Source organism: Tetranychus urticae, chromosome 3 (assembly GCF_039701765.1).
Source record: "Tetranychus urticae isolate SD_2017Ah chromosome 3, NJAU_TeUrti_SD_1.0, whole genome shotgun sequence".
Classification (NCBI taxonomy): domain Eukaryota; kingdom Metazoa; phylum Arthropoda; class Arachnida; order Trombidiformes; family Tetranychidae; genus Tetranychus; species Tetranychus urticae.
This window is the reverse complement of record NC_142960.1, coordinates 19393167-19413091: the sequence shown is the minus strand read 5'-3', so window position 1 is coordinate 19413091 and position 19925 is coordinate 19393167. Positions and strand designations below refer to the sequence as shown.

Genomic DNA, 19925 nt, shown 5'->3' with positions numbered 1-19925 from the left:
ATGAGAGAGTTATAATAAAAAAGGTAACTAATCATACATAAGGGTAATGGTTGACTGACTAACTTGTTGTATGTCAAAACTTTATATTATCTAAATTAACAGAGGATGTATTTCTTATTAGGGTAACAGAATCAAGTTCTCATGGAATCCAGAACACTCCATATTCAGCTCAGGATGTTACAGTCCAAATTCGTCTCAGGATGTTATAATTCCAAATTCGGTTTATGATGTTAATTATCCATATTCAGAGGAGACAAGAAATCATTCCTATTCAGTCTTCATAATTTAACCTCTCTCCGTTCGGGGTTAGTCTATTCCGTATGATGAGTAGCTAAAAACAGTGTAAGTTTAAGAGAGTTCAAGAGTAACTGACGGATAAATAGTTTAGTCTTTTTTGTATTTGTTAAATCATCATACCATTGGAAATCCCGTCCCCATCATCCATCTTTTTCTTGTCTCTATTTCTTCACTTGTTTAAATTATTTGATTTCTTCTCTTTTTCTTCGTCTTCACTTAGTTCATTGATTCTCAATTCCAATCTACATTTTATCCGTTCAAAACCTTTATTTCCCATTCAAAAACTTTATTATTCTGGGTCTTTATTATTTTACGTTTAATTTTGATTTTTAATTGTGTAAAAGCTTTCCAGGGGCAATACAAAACCAAAATTTAACGTAAAAAATATCAAAAAAAATTCATAAAAATTGCCCCAACCGTGATTCGAACCAAAAATTACATAATTCTTTGCCTGCTCTCTAACCCTTGCGCCACCGCAACTACTTGATTAAACAGATTGTAATTTTGATTAAAACAAAAATGCCTCAGCTTTAACCCCAAAAATCAAAGGAACCACAAAATAACCAGAAAAAAGGACACCAGAGTGTTTACTAGCTTGTTTGGCCCTATCGATTGAGATATGTCTCATTAAAAAGTGTTAACGTGAAGTCAAATAGTTCTCTTGTAAGATTTATCATCATTATCACAATTTGTTCGTTCGTTTTGTCACAAAATTTTGTCAAACTTTTAAGTTTCTAAAGTAAATTGACTTTTTTTATTCTTTAGTGGATTTTATAGCGTTGAGATGGCGTTGCTAGTAGTTCTTAATCATTTTTATAGTTAACTGATGGTTGGCCAATTTAAGTTTTTAAAGTATCAGTATTCATAAATGAACGAGAAGCCCCAGCTATGTGTTTAGTGTATCAATCGGTAAATGAAAAGCTAAATTCGAATTCTTCAAAGTTTTCCGTTACATTTATCCTGGTGAAAGTCTGGAACCAATTGTGAATGAAAACATCAATGGGGCCAAAAGAATACTGATTATGGCCATATATACGCGGAAATAGATTTTAAATGAATAATTTAATATATTGCGAATGTAGAGAAATTTTAAAGCTACGATTGTAGAACCAAATGAAAGACAAAAAACTAAATTTTCAACTTGTGAAAAAAATCGAAGCAAAAAATTAAAACCTGACATGTTATAGCATTTTGAAAACGTTACATATCTTTTTTGTAACCCAGTATATAACAGGCGTTTTTTCATTTTACGCTATCATTTCAACAGACCTCAGAATTGAACCATAAACTTGTGCAGATTGAAGAATCATAAGTTTGAACGCTTAAAGTGATAACATGATTTATTTTCAATTGAATCGGCAATTAAATGGCAATTGGAGTAGAGAGAACCAGGAAAGACAAAAGAAATGGTAAATCAATCTGCATGTTAATCAAATGTTCATTATATTTCGATGTGACCTTGAAATCAATTTACAAATCAGCCAGGCCAAGTCTAATGATACGTAAATTATAATAGAGAATCAATCTTCTGTTGGCTGTTATTCATCATTTAATCCGGTCCATTGATCAAATTAGGTGCTGCTTAATCAAAGTAAATCACGTTTAGTTTTTCGAATTCCTTTCTCTCTCTACTTCAGGTATTCAAACTCACTCTTCATCCGTATTCAACTTTGAACTAAGAATGCCAATGATGAGGATGAGGAGAAAGAAGAAGACGTAAAAAAATGTTGGAAGCAAAAGGCATGAAATGGAGAAAAATGTGATTTGTCCTTGATTCCGTTCCGTTCAATGAGGCCTGAAATAGGACAGAATCCGACATCGACCTACAACTAACGATGACAATGAAAATGATGGTTAATGTAAAATGATTATCATCATCAATATTGATCATTAGACTCATCACGCACCTTATAATAACAATCATCATCAACTTGATTTCCAAAGTTGAGCAAAAAATCATTACCAATTATGACTTATCTTTCTCTCTCTCTTCTTTAGGCGATCAAAATTCAGTTGCTGAATTGAGTCAACATTTAATGAAAACAACACCAATTCTGATGATGAATGCAATCGAAAATGGTTATCAATTGAGCTTCCACTAATCAGCTGGTAAAAGAGACGTTCAAGTTGATAACAAAAATTGGTGGCGTATCAACAGTAGTTGAAAAAGATTGGAATCAAAAAATTGCTACCTTATTTGTGCTTCTTTTGTCAAGGTAAAGGTTGTTGAGCAAATAGTGACTAAATTGCGATTCCTACAAATGTTTACTCGATTGATTTGTCTCTATGGGAACTGGCTATATTTGACTGGTTCAAGCTTTTTCAACAATTTTTACAATGTTTTCCGATAACAGTCTAGATGAACCATTAACATGATATAATTGACGTGTCAAAACAACAACCCGAATTGAAGTGAAAATGAATCTAATCTGGAATCTAGAAGATTCTAGAATATTGATCTTTTGATGAGATTTAAAGGTTGATAAGAACTGCTATGTTAACCATTGTTAAACACTTGGTCTTCAAACCTGGGTGTTTATGACCTTAAAATGGGTAGACAAGATGATGAGGACTTATCAAATGGGTATTATTTTGCTCTCATTTCTTTCCATCATCATCATTATCTATTTGCATGTTCATCAACTCGTAATTATCAAGTCGCAGGGAAACAAGCCAAAAAGCTGAACAAAAAACAAATATGATAAAAAAAGGGCAACAAAAGATGTTGTATTTGACGGTGAAATGGTTGTAAGAAAAGGATGTCTCAAGAGATCATCAGACCGTTAACTTGCCATCTCTTAACCACTTAACCAGGAAGAACGGCTAACAGGTGGCAACAAGTAAAGTGAACAGTCAAACCAGTAAACATTCACAGGCACGTTCACACTTTCTCTGTCGATGTTGATCATGATCAAAACATGATTAAGACCAGTTCAGCTTGAGAATTGTCAATATCAACGAACCTTGACAAGAGCTAACGAGTTTTACCCTTCAATCAAGGTGATACATTTACCATTGGTAACAACAATTTTGTCAACATTGAATTACTTGACATTTTCATTGTAAAAACAAATAGATTCATCAGCGTATTTTAATTGATTAAACAGATTCACTCTTCTTGATGTTAAATATCTTGTTAGGTAAACATGAAAAGACAAAACCTTCAAAATCAATTAAAATGTTTAACCAAGCTTAATCATGGTTATATTGTCCACTGGTTTAAAAATTGAATCCTTAATCCATCACAATCGACCTGATGAGATAAGTGGTGAGTTTGTCATCATTAAGACTGTGAGAGTTAACCATTTTTCTGTCTATTTTTTTTGCTACTTTCTTCACCTTTTTGTGTGTCTTTTCTGTCGCTAATTTATAAGGCCATTATTTGTGGCATAAAACAATCTAAAGACAATTTAAGGTTAAATATTAGCTAATTTTAGTCTGAAAATATAATTGTCTCTCAATTGTCATTGCCAAGTCAGCAAATGGAGACAAAAGCTGATTAAACTTTAAATTGTAATCGATACCAAAATTGGTTGACATTTAACTTTACAATTATTGTCTACAGAATGTTTCAGCCAATGAAAAATATAAACAGTTAATTTTGCAATTACTGTCGCTCAACAATTTAAAATTTTGACATCATCTGTAAATCATAATCCGAATCATAATCCTGATCATAATCTTGATACATTTTCCTTACAGATCAACTTTTCATTTTCTCATTTCTCCCTTGTTCTGCTTGTGTTGATTTACAGATTAAAGGTGAACAGTTAAACCAATTTAATGCTATTAACGCAAAATCATTTTTCAACAGTTACCAAATTGTTCAACTTGAAACAATTCTGGTTGAATGAAACAAAAATCGTTTCCATCCATTGCCATTATCGTATCACTTTTCTTCTTCTTCTGCTGCCTTCACGTTCAATTCAACACAAATCATGCCAATTACCGTTTATATCAACGAGTTTTCAAATGGCATCCAAACTTAATACCATTGACCTAAACCATCAAAGCGAAAGTTAACCATTATCATTATTAACTTGAGAGCAACAATATTAAAGATTAACTTTTTTTCGCCATTTTTCAGTTTCTCAAGTCTATTTTGATTAAGGTCAAGGCAGGATGAGCTATTAATGTTAAACATTATTTTGGTAATCAATAAGCAAAGCTTTTGCTTTCACAGTTATCTAATTGCACTATTTTTTGTGTTGTTTTGTTGTTTTTTTTTCATTCCAACAATTGGAGCAGCTTTATGGATGATGATGAGGTAAAATTGAAGGAGCAAGAAACAGGCAACTTTAACTGTTAAGATGAAGCCAGATGATTATCGTGTTGATGATGATACATGATAATTATCATATTGTGCATGATTATGAGCTGTTAGGTGGCAAGTGTATGCTTTGGATAAATAGATTGTTTTAAAAATAAAGTAAAGCTGTCCGTTGGTGAAACCATCAATTAGGCGATTCTTTACTGGTAAAGATTAATTGTTGACCGAGTTGACCATTCATTTAAAATGATAATCAACCATTTTACTTTGATTGTTGCTGTTGATTCTTTGATGCCTTTAAATAGTCCTTTAAGCTTCACTGTAATCTTTGCTTGTTAATCAGCTTACTAATCCGATTCACTGGGAACACAAAGTGTTGTCTGATTGCGCTTTCATTTATACCATTCAATTATTGATGTTAATCAATGGGAACACACTTTTCCAGCTTTATGATGTTTCGTTAATTAAATTGTTCCAGGTTGGCTTTTCTTTGCAACAATTGAAATTGTTTTTATTTTTTAAAATTAAAATTTACAATTTGCTGGAAGTAGAAAGAAAAGGTAAAAAAATATATTCATTTGTATGAAACAATAACTGTTGGAGTTATGAGTTGAAAAAGTAAAAAACAGTTTTGATTTTTTTGTTTCTTCAACAAAAAAAGCAAAATAAATAACAATTATTTTTTAAATATTACATTGGAATTGAAGTTGATTTTTAGGTGAGAAGCATGATTTGAAGAGGAAAATGCATGATGATCGGAAGTTGAGGGTGGCTCATGAGAAATGATGAGATTGAATGAAAATAATGGTTAATAATAAAAAACCTATTATTTCGTGTGATTCAGTCAAATTGGTTTTTTATGCTTTCCTCCTTTCTTTGTATTGTTTATTTGGTGGGAAGATGATAATGATTATTATTTATTATCATTATTATGTTTAACTTTTACTATTGATTGTTGAATTGACCCAACATCTTTTCAAAAAAAATCCAAAATTGAATGTTCTCATCTGATCTTTCGATTCACTCTTTTTTCCAGTGAGAGATGAATATAGACAGAGTTGGCCCATTAATGAAATAACTATCATTAATGTTCATCAAGAAAATGGTTGATTATCCTGAGAGTAAAACGTTCAATTGCTGTTTGATGTTGGTTGACAAATGCAATTTGACGGGAATCGATAAAGCTTCATCATTGGACATTCCTTTTCTTTATCAATGTCAATACTGATCAATAGTTGAGTGAAAAACTTTTGAACACAACGTGATTTGGAGGTTGAAGATGATGACGATGAACATTTACCATTGCAAGATAATCCAGGAGCACTGATGATAATTGATGGAAACATGGGAAATGGAAAAAATGAAGAAAAAAAAGAAAAGATTTCAAAGTTAATTTTCTTTCCAAGTAATGAGAGAAGAAAGAAATCGTTAAATTTATTGTTACCTGCAAATTTGAACAGGAACCTGCTGATGGTACAGATTAGTTTGAGCAATTAAATACCAACTTCCATTTATATCTTGAGCAATTATCGGTCGAATAAACTTTTTTTCTGAATCACAGAGGATATTTGAATGGCTTGGTGCACTTTTTGTCCAATGATCTGAATCAATTGACCATTCCTTTGAGCTATCAGGTTGAATTGTCGTTGATACGGAATCTTCATTAACTGCTTCTCCAGTTTTGTTGGACGATGTTACCGGTTTAAATGGTTTATAGTCTGTATAGTCTTGAAGGTTGGCAGGAACTTCAACGTACATTCGATCAACGGACCGTTGACATCGGCGAATGATACTTTCCACAAATTCACTGGATAGAGAGAGAGGAAGACAAATGAATAAGAATTAGCATGAAAAAACAAACTGATGATGCATATAAAATTTGAACTGTAATTTTGTTTAAACTTGAATTGATTGATGTACAACTCAATAGCCTTTATTTTTAACCGCTTTTGATTAACTCGATTTATAACCTATTATTTTTAGGATAACTGGTAACACACTTTAATCAATAATATTAAAAACACTTGATTGACTTGAACCGTGAAAATTTTTATAATCAACGTTTCAACAAAGTTAAACTCTATTAACTTAATTTTCATGTTCCGGTTAAATTGTGACCTTTAAAGGTTTGCAAACTCAACAAAATAACATTAATCATCAAAAATAACAATTACATAAACTGAGAGTTTCAAGTTTAAAATATTCATCTTGATTGGTATAAATAAAGTTGAATCTAATAATTTTAGAGAACGTGTTCAACAATTAAGATTAATCGTTTGCGATGAATCAATTGGAAAAAATATGCCAGTTGAAATTGCATTTTCAAGATTATTTTTGATCGCCTTTTGTATCGGTTTGGGTATTTACTGGGATTAATCAATATCTATCTCGGTGAAGCATACTGTAGTTATGATTAACCAACATCGTTATAATGAAAATAGTTACGAGCTACTGGGAAACAGGTCAAATTGGATGACAATATAATCAATTAACTATGCAGGTGACAGAAAGACTATATTACTTCTGGGACAATATCAATCAAAATCAATTCAACCCTGGATTCTCATTAATTTGGAAACTTATTTAGACGTTAAAGGTGTTCATCTTTCACCTAAGGGTTTAGGAATATTGTTGAATAAATTTTAGCCTTTCAACTAGAGGAAATTAATGGTAAACTGTTAATTTGTTGAGGGAAAAATGATCAAGTTATCAAGTATTCTAATGAAGTTTTTATAAAAACTAGAAATAAATGGCGAGTTTAAATTGAAACGTATAAAGTAAATTTTCAATTATTGATAGCTTAATGGAACCAATTTGATATTAATAGAGCTTAATGAAAATATTAGGATAAATTGACATGAATGAGAAAAGCTAAAGCATGATTTACAATTTAATCAAGTAAACAATTAAGGCATGGAATAATAATCGATAAAATGATTGACATGAGACAAGTGAAATAAAGATCAATTTTTGTATGAAAAAGAGAAGAAAAGGCTTCAAATAAATAAGAAAAATCAATAAAAAAAGGCTGACCATGGTTGAATCTAATTTAGGCATGAAATTTGGTTAAAAGCCACAAAACATTGGAGCAGTCCAGTCTGGAGCGGAACAATTCATAGAATTGGTTTAGGAAAAAAAAACAGATAGAAAATCGTATTGACCTGAAAACGAAATATCTCATTCACTATTGAACAATTATTGACTTAAGTGTCCATCAAAAATCAACAAAAAATAACAAACTTCAACAAATTTCATTTCCAATGCTATTTTGCTATTTCATTTATCTTCTCATTCATCATTTTCACCATTTCCATCACTATTCAGCAGAAAAAAAATGCATTTAACAAATTCGTGACAAAAGCATCTTGAAACTTACGTTGGATATTGATCACCAAGATCACACCATCCTAAATCTTTATTGGCACATTCAATGGGTTTACCCTTTGTCCGTGTTTCTTCAGATACAAGGCGCAGTAAGTCAGTTGGATTGATTGGAAGGATTATCTTGTTGTCTGGTTCAACCTTTTCTGGATGAAAGAGAGATAGTCGAGATGAAAAGGTTTCCATACTATTTTCAGACATCTCATCATCCAAATCATCAATATCCCCATCAATTCCATTAGTATTCTTGTCCAATAGTGAATAATATTTAGGATCACGAGAATTGGATCCTTTACCGTAATCTCCAGTTCCATTGGAAGGAGCCATTTCATAAGAGTTGATTGAATTAGGATGAGTGCTTGAAAGCAATTGGCTTGACGATGCTGGTCCCATAGGTTTAAAGCCACTGTAATCATAGCGAATAGATTTAAACTTGTCATGTTTATCGTCATTGTATTTTTCTGTGAACAATTGGCCGTCAAATTTGTTTAAACCATACTCGTTTTCAATGGATACAGCAGGTGATTTTTCTTTCCGCACAAATTCCTGGGTAATTTGAGATTTTGATGAGTCTGTAGTTGAAAGAGGCTTTATCAATATGCTTTCGATTTGGTTTGATTGTTGTTGTTGATGGCTTTTAGTATTATAGCTGTTTGAATGGTAAACTGATGTTGGTGATGATGAGGCTGATGAAAGTAGAGGAGGTTGATGAGTTTGAGGTCTATGGATTGATGATTGTTGTGATAATTGTGGTAGCTTTTTACTGTTGGAACTTTTTACATCATGATCTGGTGATTGAATACCGTAAACTGCAGGAAAACTTAGTCTAGGTCTACGATAATGGCCCAAGATGCCGTTATATCCAGGTTCATCATCATTGTCGTATTTAACTGGTTTTGGGATCGTTAATATGTTATGGTAACCTACATTTGTATTAGGTTGCAGAGGTGGTGTTGAGTGTGATTGCGATCGACCAAATAGAGCTCGATTTGTTTCTTTTAAACTTCGAAATGGATAGCGAAGTCTCCAAAACAAGGATGATTTAGGCGGAGATTTTGTCAACGATGATTGCGATGATTGGTGAAGAAGATGATGTAGATTAGGTGAATGATTATTTGAAATGTAAGATGTTTCCAAATTTTCTGAAATTGTTGGATTTAAATCTTGAAATGATAATCCTGCTTGTTCAAATGCTGAAGATAACATTGCAGCTGTAGCAGGATCATTACGGTTAGAGTATCCATTAAATTGTAATGTGAACACAATTTGAATAATAAAGACTAGTAAAACGTTGATAAAATCCTATGAGAAGAAAAAAAGAGGAAAAAGAACGAGAAGACGAAATTTAGCAAATTTCGCAGTTTGACTATCAAAAATATCAACAACTTGAACCACGTCTAATTTGCGCAAACATTAAATCTCAAGACAGAAACTTGATCGAATGTTCATCTTAGTGGAAAATGTGCAAACTCAAGACAGACAGAGTAAAAAAATAGCAAATTTAAACTTACTTGATAAATCATTTTTTGATAATTAGAGAAAGTAAAAGTAAAGATAAGAGAAAGAGAGGAAAAAAGAGGGAAAAGAAGAGAAATGTAACCAGAAATCAGCTTACGTTCATTGATGAGCTTTCAGATGAATAATATCGTAATCAACTGTCTTTAAGAAGATTCACTCGATGAATGAGTCTCCATCAAAAACAAGTAACTCTCTCAATCTATCCGCCTCTCTTATCCCCTCACTCACTCATCTCTCTCTCTCTCTCTCTCTCTCTCTCTCTCTCTCTCTCTCTCTCTCTCTCTCTCTCTCTCTCTCTCTCTCTCTCTTTTGTACTCCTAATCATGAAATCAAGAAAAGGTAAGGTCAATTGAAGACGCTTATTCAAGGTGTCTTCATGTGATTCACATTTCAACATATGTTATCTTCTGTATAAGCCATCTTTCAACTTTCACTGTTGGGAGTTGCAATCGTTTTGTTACCTTTACTTAATACTTTAACTTTGACTTGTTCTCAATCAAAATCTTGTTATTTGCTGATTCAAAGTAAATCAATAAATCCAAGTGAAAATATTCTGTGCAAAAAAAACGAAAGACAAACCTGATGATGAATAAGCTTCATGAAGAAAAAAGTGAACTTCAAGAGGATAAAATATGGTTCCGATGATCCGTTCGTTTATCCATTTATTCACTTCTTTTTCTCGTTTTTTTCTCTCTTCATCCTCTTCATTTTCATCATCCTTCTCCCATGTTCAACTCTCTTTTTCTACTCCTACTGAGAAATTTTATCCCGATGGAAAGTGTGATAGTTTTTTCTTTTCTTTTCGACTCTTCTTCAAGTTTCATCTTGAAAATTGTCAACACAGAATAAAGTTTAAATAGGTAATGAAAAAAATTTTAACGAAAAAAATGTGATTTATTTATAATGGGATAGACTTTGGAAATAAAATTTGAAATGAAAATTTCGAGTTTAATATATGCATGAAAGAGGTCTTGATTAGACGAATTGAATATGAAACTTTTTTATAAAGTTGAGATTACAGACAAATCTTGGTCAATCTACTTTCATGTTAAGCTCTTCAATTCATCTTGTTGCTGATTTGAACACTTTGCTTTCTAATAAACTCAACTTGACAATTTACTCGAAATAAAATCCCAATCAGTTTCAATCACTACTGATATATGGTTCATCATCAGCTGGTTATTCTTGGTTTCTTGGACTGACATGTTTTTTGCTTGAGATTTGCTTTCTTCAAGAAAGAAGGGCCAAAAATTGAAAAGTTTAATTCATTTGAAGAAGATTAGTGTTGGAACAAAATTTTGGGTATACTTTCATTTCGCCACTAAAGACGATTTCAAGATGATCTTATTAAGGCTAGAGAGGGGTGTAACTCATTTTCAAAATGGATTTCTTAACAAACGTCTTAAAGTATCGGAAATTGGCTCAAAACTTGTGCATTAAAAATCAATCAATAAATTGTTCATCAATCGATAAACTCTGTTTACTGTTAAACCATTAGATTAACGAATAATTAGCAATAAATCAATGCGATGAAATGCAATAGAGAATAGATTAATATTGAATAGAACAAGTTTAATTCTTGAATTGCAGGTTATTATTCATCTATTTGGTCTGATATCAAAATAATGATAATTTTGTGTAGAGTTAATTTCGATAGATTGAACCATTTCTGTTAACTTTTTGTTCACATTAATCTTGGCCACGTTACACATCATGATGCGTCTATTCATTGAATGTTATCGATGATGAAACGAGATTCAAGCCATGAATGGTGAAAAGTGAGGGAAGAAGATAAAAATTGCAACTTCATGGTTATTTCACTTTTCAATTCTTTTGTATTCACTTGTTGTTCAACATAATTATCGTTGTAATATTTACAAAAAATGTATTTCAACCAAAAATGAACTTTAAATTGATTGGAAATTTCGATTGTGTGTTGGTTTCAAAGTTTTTTTTCTCTCTTTCAATGGTTTCCAAAACTTTATCCACAACTTTATTGACTCAGTTTGAGGTTGGAATAAAGTTGAATAATGATGAAAAGAATTTGATTAACACAATTTTTTTTCTTTAATCAACTTTCTCTTAATGAAAATACAAAGATACAAAGATAAAAACCAACATACAAAGATTTAACCAACATTTTTAACATTTTTTGGTTCATCGGATCGGTACTTAAGTTAATTTTCAGGTTTCGCCATCTGGGTCATAATTAGTTTTTAGAGAAACTAGACAAAAGAGAGATGGAAAAAACTAAATTCAATCTTAAAGGTTTTTTATTGTTGGATGGCGACTATGAAAAAATCTCGAATTCCGTTAACTTAAATCTAATATCTATTGTATTGTTTGGTTTTGTTTCACATTGATTGGCGTTGAATGATTTGGTAAAGGTAAATGTATGGCTGGTATTGTTGGTGGTCGTAAAGGCCATCCCGTGAAGGAGATAAAAGGTTCCTTTCTCGCAAGAGAAAGCTCGAAAAGAAAAACATTAATAAAGACTGCAAAAGTTAATTGATTCAATCAAATATGTCATGTGTTAATTTAATCTTATTATTTTCCAGTGAGATTGGTCAAGCGGGTCCGATGGATGGATACCGATGTTTGGCCTGATAGAATCGACTGTCCATATCTTCTTTTCAAGGATTATGTTAACCAAAAAAGGAAAGATGTGGTCGACTTGATGCTTAAACCTAAAAAGGTTAGTTATAATGCAGCCAGCGAAAATGAGATGTGAATACTTTTGGTATCAATTGCGCAAATAAAGATTACATTTTATTTATCAGTGATGATAGTTTGTATCAGTATTTAATCGGAAATCCATCATTTTCTGTATTTACATTCACCCTAAACATTTTCAATTGATTTGAATGCAGTTGAATAAGGTGATTCAAAACAAAAAGCCTTTAATCTTCAATTTTTATCAAAAACAAGTTGATAAGTTATCAATTTAGGCGTCAAATTTCTCAAAAATTTTCGAATCTCAATTTCCGTGGCTGTATTATTGTTTCAAACAATATTCAGTTTTTATTCAGTTATTCGTAATTAATCTTATGTTGTACAGGGTTCATTAATCAACTTTAGACGTTTGATTCCTTTTTTCTCGTCGATGCAAATAGACTCGAGCTTTTGAATCATATATTCTGTTAGCCCTAAGTGTAAATTGATTCATTTTAAGATCATTCGATTCTGTGCGCAACACAAGCGATGCTATGAGCTAAAGGCCGAATTTTGAAAAGTTTATTTTCGGATTTTTTTGCAAAGTGTTAGAATGATTTTTCTAATATTTAAAGATAGTTTTCATATAATTTGATATGTGTTCTTTTGAGGCAATTTAGTTTGATTTGATGTCTCTGTCTGTTTTCGATTTATTAACATTTGTTCAAATGCCCGCGAAATCACGGACAAACAGATCACCTCTGTTTGAAAAGGGATCATCTTGTGCCCCTACTGAGTAGTCCGGAATGCTAACGAGGACATTAGGAAATTTTCAGAATAGTTACCAGGTGTCAATTATCTTCTGTTCGAAAAGTAGCTCAGGATTTATAATGTAAAAAGATTTGCCGTTCCAAACTTTCGGCTTTCGTTTGACTTCCTGAAGCGAAAAAAGGTTCTAATTTCTGAAAAGCATTTTGATCTTTTTTCGCGTTCTTCTTCTTCATTCAGAAGAAATCAGATTGATGATAAACTCTAAGACTGCAAAAATACAGCTATTCAAACGTCTAAAGTTTATTAATTAACACCCTGTATTTTTTATCTAGTTTAACAGAGTAATCTGATGAAGATAAATCCGGAAAAATCCTGCCAATAGTATGGGTAAGTTTCTCTAGAGCCAGCTACTGTACCTATCATGAGATCAGACGCTGACAAGCTCAAGTTTCGCCAAACCACACTTGTGGACCTTCCTGAAGGAAGAATTCTGTTACATAAATTTCAACCGATAGTTTCATGCGTTTGCATTTTCGTGCAATCGCGCATTCTACTTGTCCTGACTCCTTGAATTGCTTCAGTTCTGACTTCGATACATTTCGCTACGATCAAGAACCAATCCTTCTTGCTGGCGTTGCCGATTGAAAAGTGTTCTGACAGAAATATGAAAAATAGCACGCCTTCTGATCTTCCTTTACTACCAGTATTTCTTCGTCAGACTTATTACATATTGTTCAGTAACCAGAAAACTATCATGAAACGCCTAAAATAGTTTTACAAATGCACGGTTTTAGATTCGCCCTCTGTATGTCAATATTTTGCTATGTAACTGAATATTCAATACAGTGGCGTTCCTCTTTCAATCGTATGTTGCCACATCTATAAAAGTACAAAAAAATTTCTAAACAAGTGATTGTTCATAGACTGCTGAAACTATCTGAATGGGGGATGCCTATTCGTTTTGACTTTTTGCTAATTTCTTGAAATAAATATTGACGCACACTTTAATACAATAATTTGTAAAAACGCACATTTGAAAAAATTATTTTTGGATTTTTATGATAATCTCTAGGCTGCAGAACAATATGTACTAGGTCTGAGTTAGTCTTTATAGGATCGATAAGGAACGCCATGTCTTTGAATATTTAGTTACATACTAAAATAATTTAATGACAATTAAAAAGGCTTAGTACAAGAGGTTGTACAAATGCAAAACAGTGCCATCTATCAATTTTTTATGCATTCATTCCTTTTCAAGATTTGGTCATGATTTAGGCTAACGTGACGATTTTTCATGAAATAAACCTAACTCCTCCTCTTATCCAGAAAGTAGGCCTTGTAATAGGCTTATACAAAGAGCTCCTCTTTGGGCTGATACCAAAGCTGACAGATATCGCCCTCTTCATTCACGTTACAAAACTATTTAGTTTTTTCTTGGAACATATTTTGTAATTTAAATCTACACGGAACACTTAAATTTGATCTCCTATTTTTTTATAACTAAATGCTTTTAATTAACTAATTGAATAATAATTAACTTTGTGAAATCATCTGGACTCCAAGTTGATTGTTAAACCTTTGCCATCTACTTTTGTTATTGTTGTTACCTTGTTTTTATTCTATTTTTATTGATATTCTTTGGATTCAAACAATTTTAACAAATTATGGTATTAACTCAAGCTGAATGGTATTGGGGTGATATTACACGAGAAGAAGTTAATGAAAAATTAAAGAATACTGTTGATGGTAGTTTTCTTGTTCGTGATGCTTCCGTTAAAGGTTCAGGTGAATACACTTTAACACTTCGAAAGGGAGGAAGTAACAAATTGATAAAGATTATCTATCGAAACGGTAAATATGGTTTTACTGAGCCATGTTCATTCGATTCAGTTGTTGATCTCATTTCTTACTATCGAAACCATTCATTGGCTCAATATCACCCTTCATTGGATATACAGTTGCTCTATCCTGTTTCCCGATTTGATAAAAGTGAAGTCTGTGAAGAGTCAGAATCAGAGGATATTAGTGCTTTATCGGAAAAATTGATCAAAATAAATAAACAGTGTCTCATTATTGCCAATTCTTATGATAAATACCACGACCAGTACAACAAAATTTTACACGACATTGGTATGTACAAACAAGCCTTTGAATCAATTAATGAAACAATCGCTATTCTGGAAGCTCATATCAAATTGAATGAAACACTAAAGAAAGAAGCGCTTTCACATGAAATCAAAGCAATGGAAGATCATTGTAGGATTTTGACTAAACGTAGAGATGAAATGGTCTGTAAAAGAGGTGACATTGAGTGCAAGTTAAAGACGGCAACCAATTTAAGTCGCTCATTGGATCGAGAAATGAATGGACTCAAGCCACAAGTTACCCAACTTCATCGTCAACGTGATATACTGCAAACAATGTTGACCAACAAAAGTGTTTCAAAAGAGGTCATTGAAAATATTTTGCAATTAAGCCTCGATGAAGCTGATGTCATCAACACTGGTATCACTGCAGGTGAACTTTGTGCCTCAATGAATTCAATAGCCAACAGTACATCCAGTGAAACATCTTACGATGACATTGGATCACCTTTAACCTCTACTCTTTCATCACCCATTTCCTCTTCAACTGTTACTTCATCTGACGCATGTAATTATGTTGTCATAAAAAATTTGAAAACATTACCAAAAAAAGAATCATTACCCCATGAAAATGAGCGTAACTGGTTAATTGAGGATTGTGACCGTCACGAAGCAACCAAAATGCTAGCTAATAAGCCAAGTGGTACTTTCTTAATCCGTAAGCGTCGTCAAAGTGGACAATACGCATTATCAATAGTTGTTGACAAGATTTATCATTGTTTGATCAACAAAACTGAACGAGGATTTGGGTTTGCTGAACCCTACAACATTCATCCAACTCTTAAAAGCCTTGTTCTTCACTATCAGCAAACCTCTCTGGAAGAGCACAATGACATGCTCCACACGACTTTAGCCTATCCGGTATTCAGTGATCAATCTAATATTACAGACTCATAGTAATAAATTAATTAAATTTAAAAAACCTACTACGTTCAACTATACATATTTACAGATATTATAAATAAATATAAATTGCTCTGTTTTCATCTAAACTCTTTTGTCTTCATAATTTATTTGCATAGTAACACTTTGCTTCTATCAACCGGTTATGAAGATGCAGCTTTATTTCCTCAATTCCATAATCAATCTTCTCTTTTCACAGGGAACATTTGAGTTGACAGCTAGTGTTTGATTCACAGACGTAAATTAGATAATCCAAACAGTTGATCTAAATCGAAATCTGTTAATCATTCACTGTTCTTTTTTATTATTGTAGTTCATTGATACAGGGGATATTCTGATTTAAGGAAGAAAAGAAAGAAATGATAAAAATGATAAGGATTATCCTTAGATAGAACACAGAAGAAAAAAAAGGGAGCAGCAGGGTTTAATTTTAGACTATCAATTGGCTTCACCCTCCTGTTGTTCATCTCCATCCCCTTGTGTATCTGATGTCCAGAGCTGCAATGAGTAATGAAGAGAAACGAAAAATTATTACCAGAACATTGTTTATCACCATGTGACAATCAACTTACCGTAAGATTATCTCTGAGGAGCTGCATTATGAGCGTACTATCTTTATAAGAGTCTTCATTAAGTGTGTCCAATTCGGCAATGGCGTCATCGAATGCCTAAAAGATGAGAGAGATTGTCAAGAAGAAAAAGTAAAGTTGTTTAGGATTGTAAGAATTATGATTCATTTGCATGTACTCAATATACTTTTGTAAGATTAAGATTCATTTGTATTGTATCAGGAATGAGAGTAATATTATAAAGAGAAAAACCATGCAGAAAGATTGAGTATGGCTGATGATGCTATGCAAGTTAGCTGGAGAGAGAACTCCTGGTGGATAAAACGGGGGGCGAGAGAGGAAAGTGTAAGTGAGAGTGGGTGGGGAGACAGAGAAAAAACAAACAGGCGCTTCACAGAGCAGAAGTAGGATGGACTATCAGAGGAAAGAAGATTACCTGCTTTGCCAAATGACAAGCCCGATCAGGCGCATTAAGAATTTCATAATAGAAAACCGAGAAATTGAGAGCTAGGCCCAATCTAATGGGGTGAGTTGGCTGCAATTTATTTTTGCTAATGTCAAATGCTTCTTGATATGCTTTCTGTGACTCCTCAACCACACCTTATGATTCGTAGGGATTTGAAAGAAAATAAAAAGGGGAGAGAAGAGAGGAAAGGATTAATGTCAGTTTACGTACCTGCTTCGCAAGTTGACAAGCCTTATCAGGTGAATTGAGGATTTCGTAGTAAAACACGGAGAAGTTAAGGGCAAGGCCCAGACGAATGGGATGTGTTGGTTGCATTTTACTCTTACTTATATCAAAAGCTTCCTGGTATGCTTTTTGAGATTCTTCCACCACCTTGTTTCTCTGATCTCCAGTGGCTACTTCTGCCAAATACCGATAATAATCACCTTTCATTTTTAAGTAGAATACTTTGCTCTCCGCATTACTTGCCTTGCTTATTAAATATTTATCTAGGAGAGCCAAGACTTCGTCGCAAATTTCTATCAATTCCTTCTCCACTTTTCCTCGGTATTCTCGAGCCATCTGCTGTTTTCTTTCACTTCCCTCAGTCTTTTGTTCTATACTTGAGATGACTCTCCACGATGATCGGCGAGCACCAACAACATTCTTGTAGGCAACGGATAAAAGGTTCCTCTCTTCATTGCTCAATTCGACTCCTGTCTCGGTGACTTGTTTCATGGCCTGAGACATGTCATCATACCTTTCAGCTTGTTCGGCCAACTTAGCCCTTTGAACCAAATCATCTTTATCCATTTTCTTGTTTTGTTGTTGAGGGGGGTTTCTTTAGATGTAAAACAGAGTTTAGATTTGTCCTCAAAAAGTGATGATGGTGGTGGTGGTGGTGGTAATGGTTGTAGTGTGGAAGTAATTTGTAGATGAAGACGATGTGAAAATTGAAACAGTGGTTAATATAATTTAAGTTGATCAGTAGATTACAATAATACAAACAATAACGAAAAGCAGAGATGACAATAATAACTCCAAGAAGTGACTAACTAAGGGAGAAGTAAGGTTACAATATATTTGATGAGAGAGAGATAATGCAAAAAAATACGCGTGCGTATTTCGCTTACCAGGAAACGGAAAAGCATACATTTTGTGTGAAGGATGATGCAGAGGAATTTTTTATTGGTGTCAGAAGATGGCGCGAGAAATCTTCATTCATTTTTTTTATTAAATCCCTTTTCTTTGATTTCATCAACTGTTTCAATTTTCACATCGTCTTCATCTACAAATCACTACCACACTACAACCATTACCACCACCATCATCATCACTTTTTGAGGACAAATCTAAACTCTGTTTTACATCTAAAGAAACCCCCCTCAACAACAAAACAAGAAAATGGATAAAGATGATTTGGTTCAAAGGGCTAAGTTGGCCGAACAAGCTGAAAGGTATGATGACATGTCTCAGGCCATGAAACAAGTCACCGAGACAGGAGTCGAATTGAGCAATGAAGAGAGGAACCTTTTATCCGTTGCCTACAAGAATGTTGTTGGTGCTCGCCGATCATCGTGGAGAGTCATCTCAAGTATAGAACAAAAGACTGAGGGAAGTGAGAGAAAACAGCAGATGGCTCGAGAATACCGAGGAAAAGTGGAGAAGGAATTGATAGAAATTTGCGACGAAGTCTTGGCTCTCCTAGATAAATATTTAATAAGCAAGGCAAGTAATGCGGAGAGCAAAGTATTCTACTTAAAAATGAAAGGTGATTATTATCGGTATTTGGCAGAAGTAGCCACTGGAGATCAGAAAAACAAGGTGGTGGAAGAATCTCAAAAAGCATACCAGGAAGCTTTTGATATAAGTAAGAGTAAAATGCAACCAACACATCCCATTCGTCTGGGCCTTGCCCTTAACTTCTCCGTGTTTTACTACGAAATCCTCAATTCACCTGATAAGGCTTGTCAACTTGCGAAGCAGGTACGTAAACTGACATTAATCCTTTCCTCTCTTCTCTCCCCTTTTTATTTTCTTTCAAATCCTTTCGAATCATAAGGTGTAGTTGAGGAGTCACAGAAAGCATATCAAGAAGCATTTGACATTAGCAAAAATAAATTGCAGTCAATTCACCTCATTAGATTGGGCCTAGCTCTCAATTTCTCGGTTTTCTTTTATGAAATGCTTAATGAGCCTGATCGGGCTTGTCATTTTGCGAAGCAGGTAACCTGCTTTTCTCTGATAGTCCATCCTACTTCTACTCTGTGAAGCGGCTGTTTGTTTTTCTCAGTCTCTCCATCCACTCTCACTTACAATTTCCTCTCTCGCCCCCCGTTTTATCCGGCAAGTAGTTCCCACTCCAACTCTCTGACAAAAGTATATTGAGTACATGCAAATTAATCATAATTCTTACTAATCTAAACAACTTTACTTTTTCTTCTTGACAATCTCTCTCATCTTTTAGGCATTCGATGACGCCATTGCCGAATTGGACACACTTAATGAAGACTCTTATAAAGATAGTACGCTCATAATGCAGCTCCTCAGAGATAATCTTACGGTAAGTTGATTGTCAAATGGAGATAAACAATGTTCTGGTATTAATTTTTCGTTTCTCTCTACATTCTTACTCATTTCAGCTCTGGACATCAGATACACAAGGGGATGGAGATGAACAACAGGAGGGTGAAGCCAATTGATAGTCTAAAATTAAACCCTGCTGCTCCCTTTTTTTTCTTCTGTGTTCTATCTAAGGATAATCCTTATCATTTTTATCATTTCTTTCTTTTCTTCCTTAAATCAGAATATCCCCTGTATCAATGAACTACAATAATAAAAAAGAACAGTGAATGATTAACAGATTTCGATTTAGATCAACTGTTTGGATTATCTAATTTACGTCTGTGAATCAAACACTAGCTGTCAACTCAAATGTTCCCTGTGAAAAGAGAAGATTGATTATGGAATTGAGG

At 33.3% G+C, this 19925-nt stretch overlaps 4 protein-coding genes across 7 annotated transcripts; 2 read left to right on the top strand and 2 right to left on the bottom strand.

Annotated features, from left to right (window-relative positions):
- Positions 1 to 5051: 5051 nt before the first annotated feature.
- LOC107363056 (uncharacterized) lies at positions 5052 to 9720 on the bottom strand. Of its 2 annotated transcripts, XR_016199633.1 has the most exons (5): positions 9460 to 9712; positions 7944 to 9250; positions 6012 to 6374; positions 5262 to 5890; positions 5052 to 5108 (listed from the first exon to the last, which is right to left on the bottom strand). XR_016199633.1 is itself a non-coding variant. In XM_015930224.3 (4 exons), exons 1-4 carry the CDS (start codon positions 9469 to 9471, stop codon positions 5698 to 5700), a joined length of 1875 nt encoding a protein of 624 aa, XP_015785710.2. In that variant the 5' UTR covers positions 9472 to 9720; the 3' UTR covers positions 5052 to 5697. The 2 variants fall into 2 exon arrangements, 1 of the variants encoding a protein (XP_015785710.2); XM_015930224.3 differs by having other exon boundaries at positions 5052 to 5890; positions 9460 to 9720.
- Positions 9721 to 14319: 4599 nt separating this feature from the next.
- On the top strand, positions 14320 to 16025 carry LOC107363057 (phosphatidylinositol 3-kinase regulatory subunit alpha). Its single transcript, XM_015930225.3, has one exon. The coding sequence runs from the start codon at positions 14554 to 14556 to the stop codon at positions 15928 to 15930; it is 1377 nt and encodes a 458-aa protein (XP_015785711.2). The 5' UTR covers positions 14320 to 14553; the 3' UTR covers positions 15931 to 16025.
- Positions 16026 to 16216: 191 nt separating this feature from the next.
- LOC107363058 (tyrosine 3-monooxygenase/tryptophan 5-monooxygenase activation protein zeta) lies at positions 16217 to 17950 on the bottom strand. 2 transcript variants are annotated; one of them, XR_016199634.1, is made up of 3 exons: positions 16942 to 17950; positions 16509 to 16604; positions 16217 to 16434 (listed from the first exon to the last, which is right to left on the bottom strand). XR_016199634.1 is itself a non-coding variant. In XM_015930227.2 (3 exons), exons 1-3 carry the CDS (start codon positions 17761 to 17763, stop codon positions 16375 to 16377), a joined length of 738 nt encoding a protein of 245 aa, XP_015785713.1. In that variant the 5' UTR covers positions 17764 to 17950; the 3' UTR covers positions 16217 to 16374. The 2 variants fall into 2 exon arrangements, 1 of the variants encoding a protein (XP_015785713.1); XM_015930227.2 differs by having other exon boundaries at positions 17182 to 17950.
- Positions 17951 to 18210: 260 nt separating this feature from the next.
- On the top strand, positions 18211 to 19810 carry LOC107363062 (14-3-3 protein zeta). 2 transcript variants are annotated; one of them, XR_016199635.1, is made up of 3 exons: positions 18211 to 19176; positions 19418 to 19513; positions 19593 to 19810. XR_016199635.1 is itself a non-coding variant. In XM_015930232.3 (3 exons), the coding sequence occupies exons 1-3, from the start codon at positions 18355 to 18357 to the stop codon at positions 19650 to 19652; spliced, it is 738 nt and encodes a 245-aa protein (XP_015785718.3). In that variant the 5' UTR covers positions 18211 to 18354; the 3' UTR covers positions 19653 to 19810. The 2 variants fall into 2 exon arrangements, 1 of the variants encoding a protein (XP_015785718.3); XM_015930232.3 differs by having other exon boundaries at positions 18211 to 18936.
- Positions 19811 to 19925: the final 115 nt, after the last annotated feature.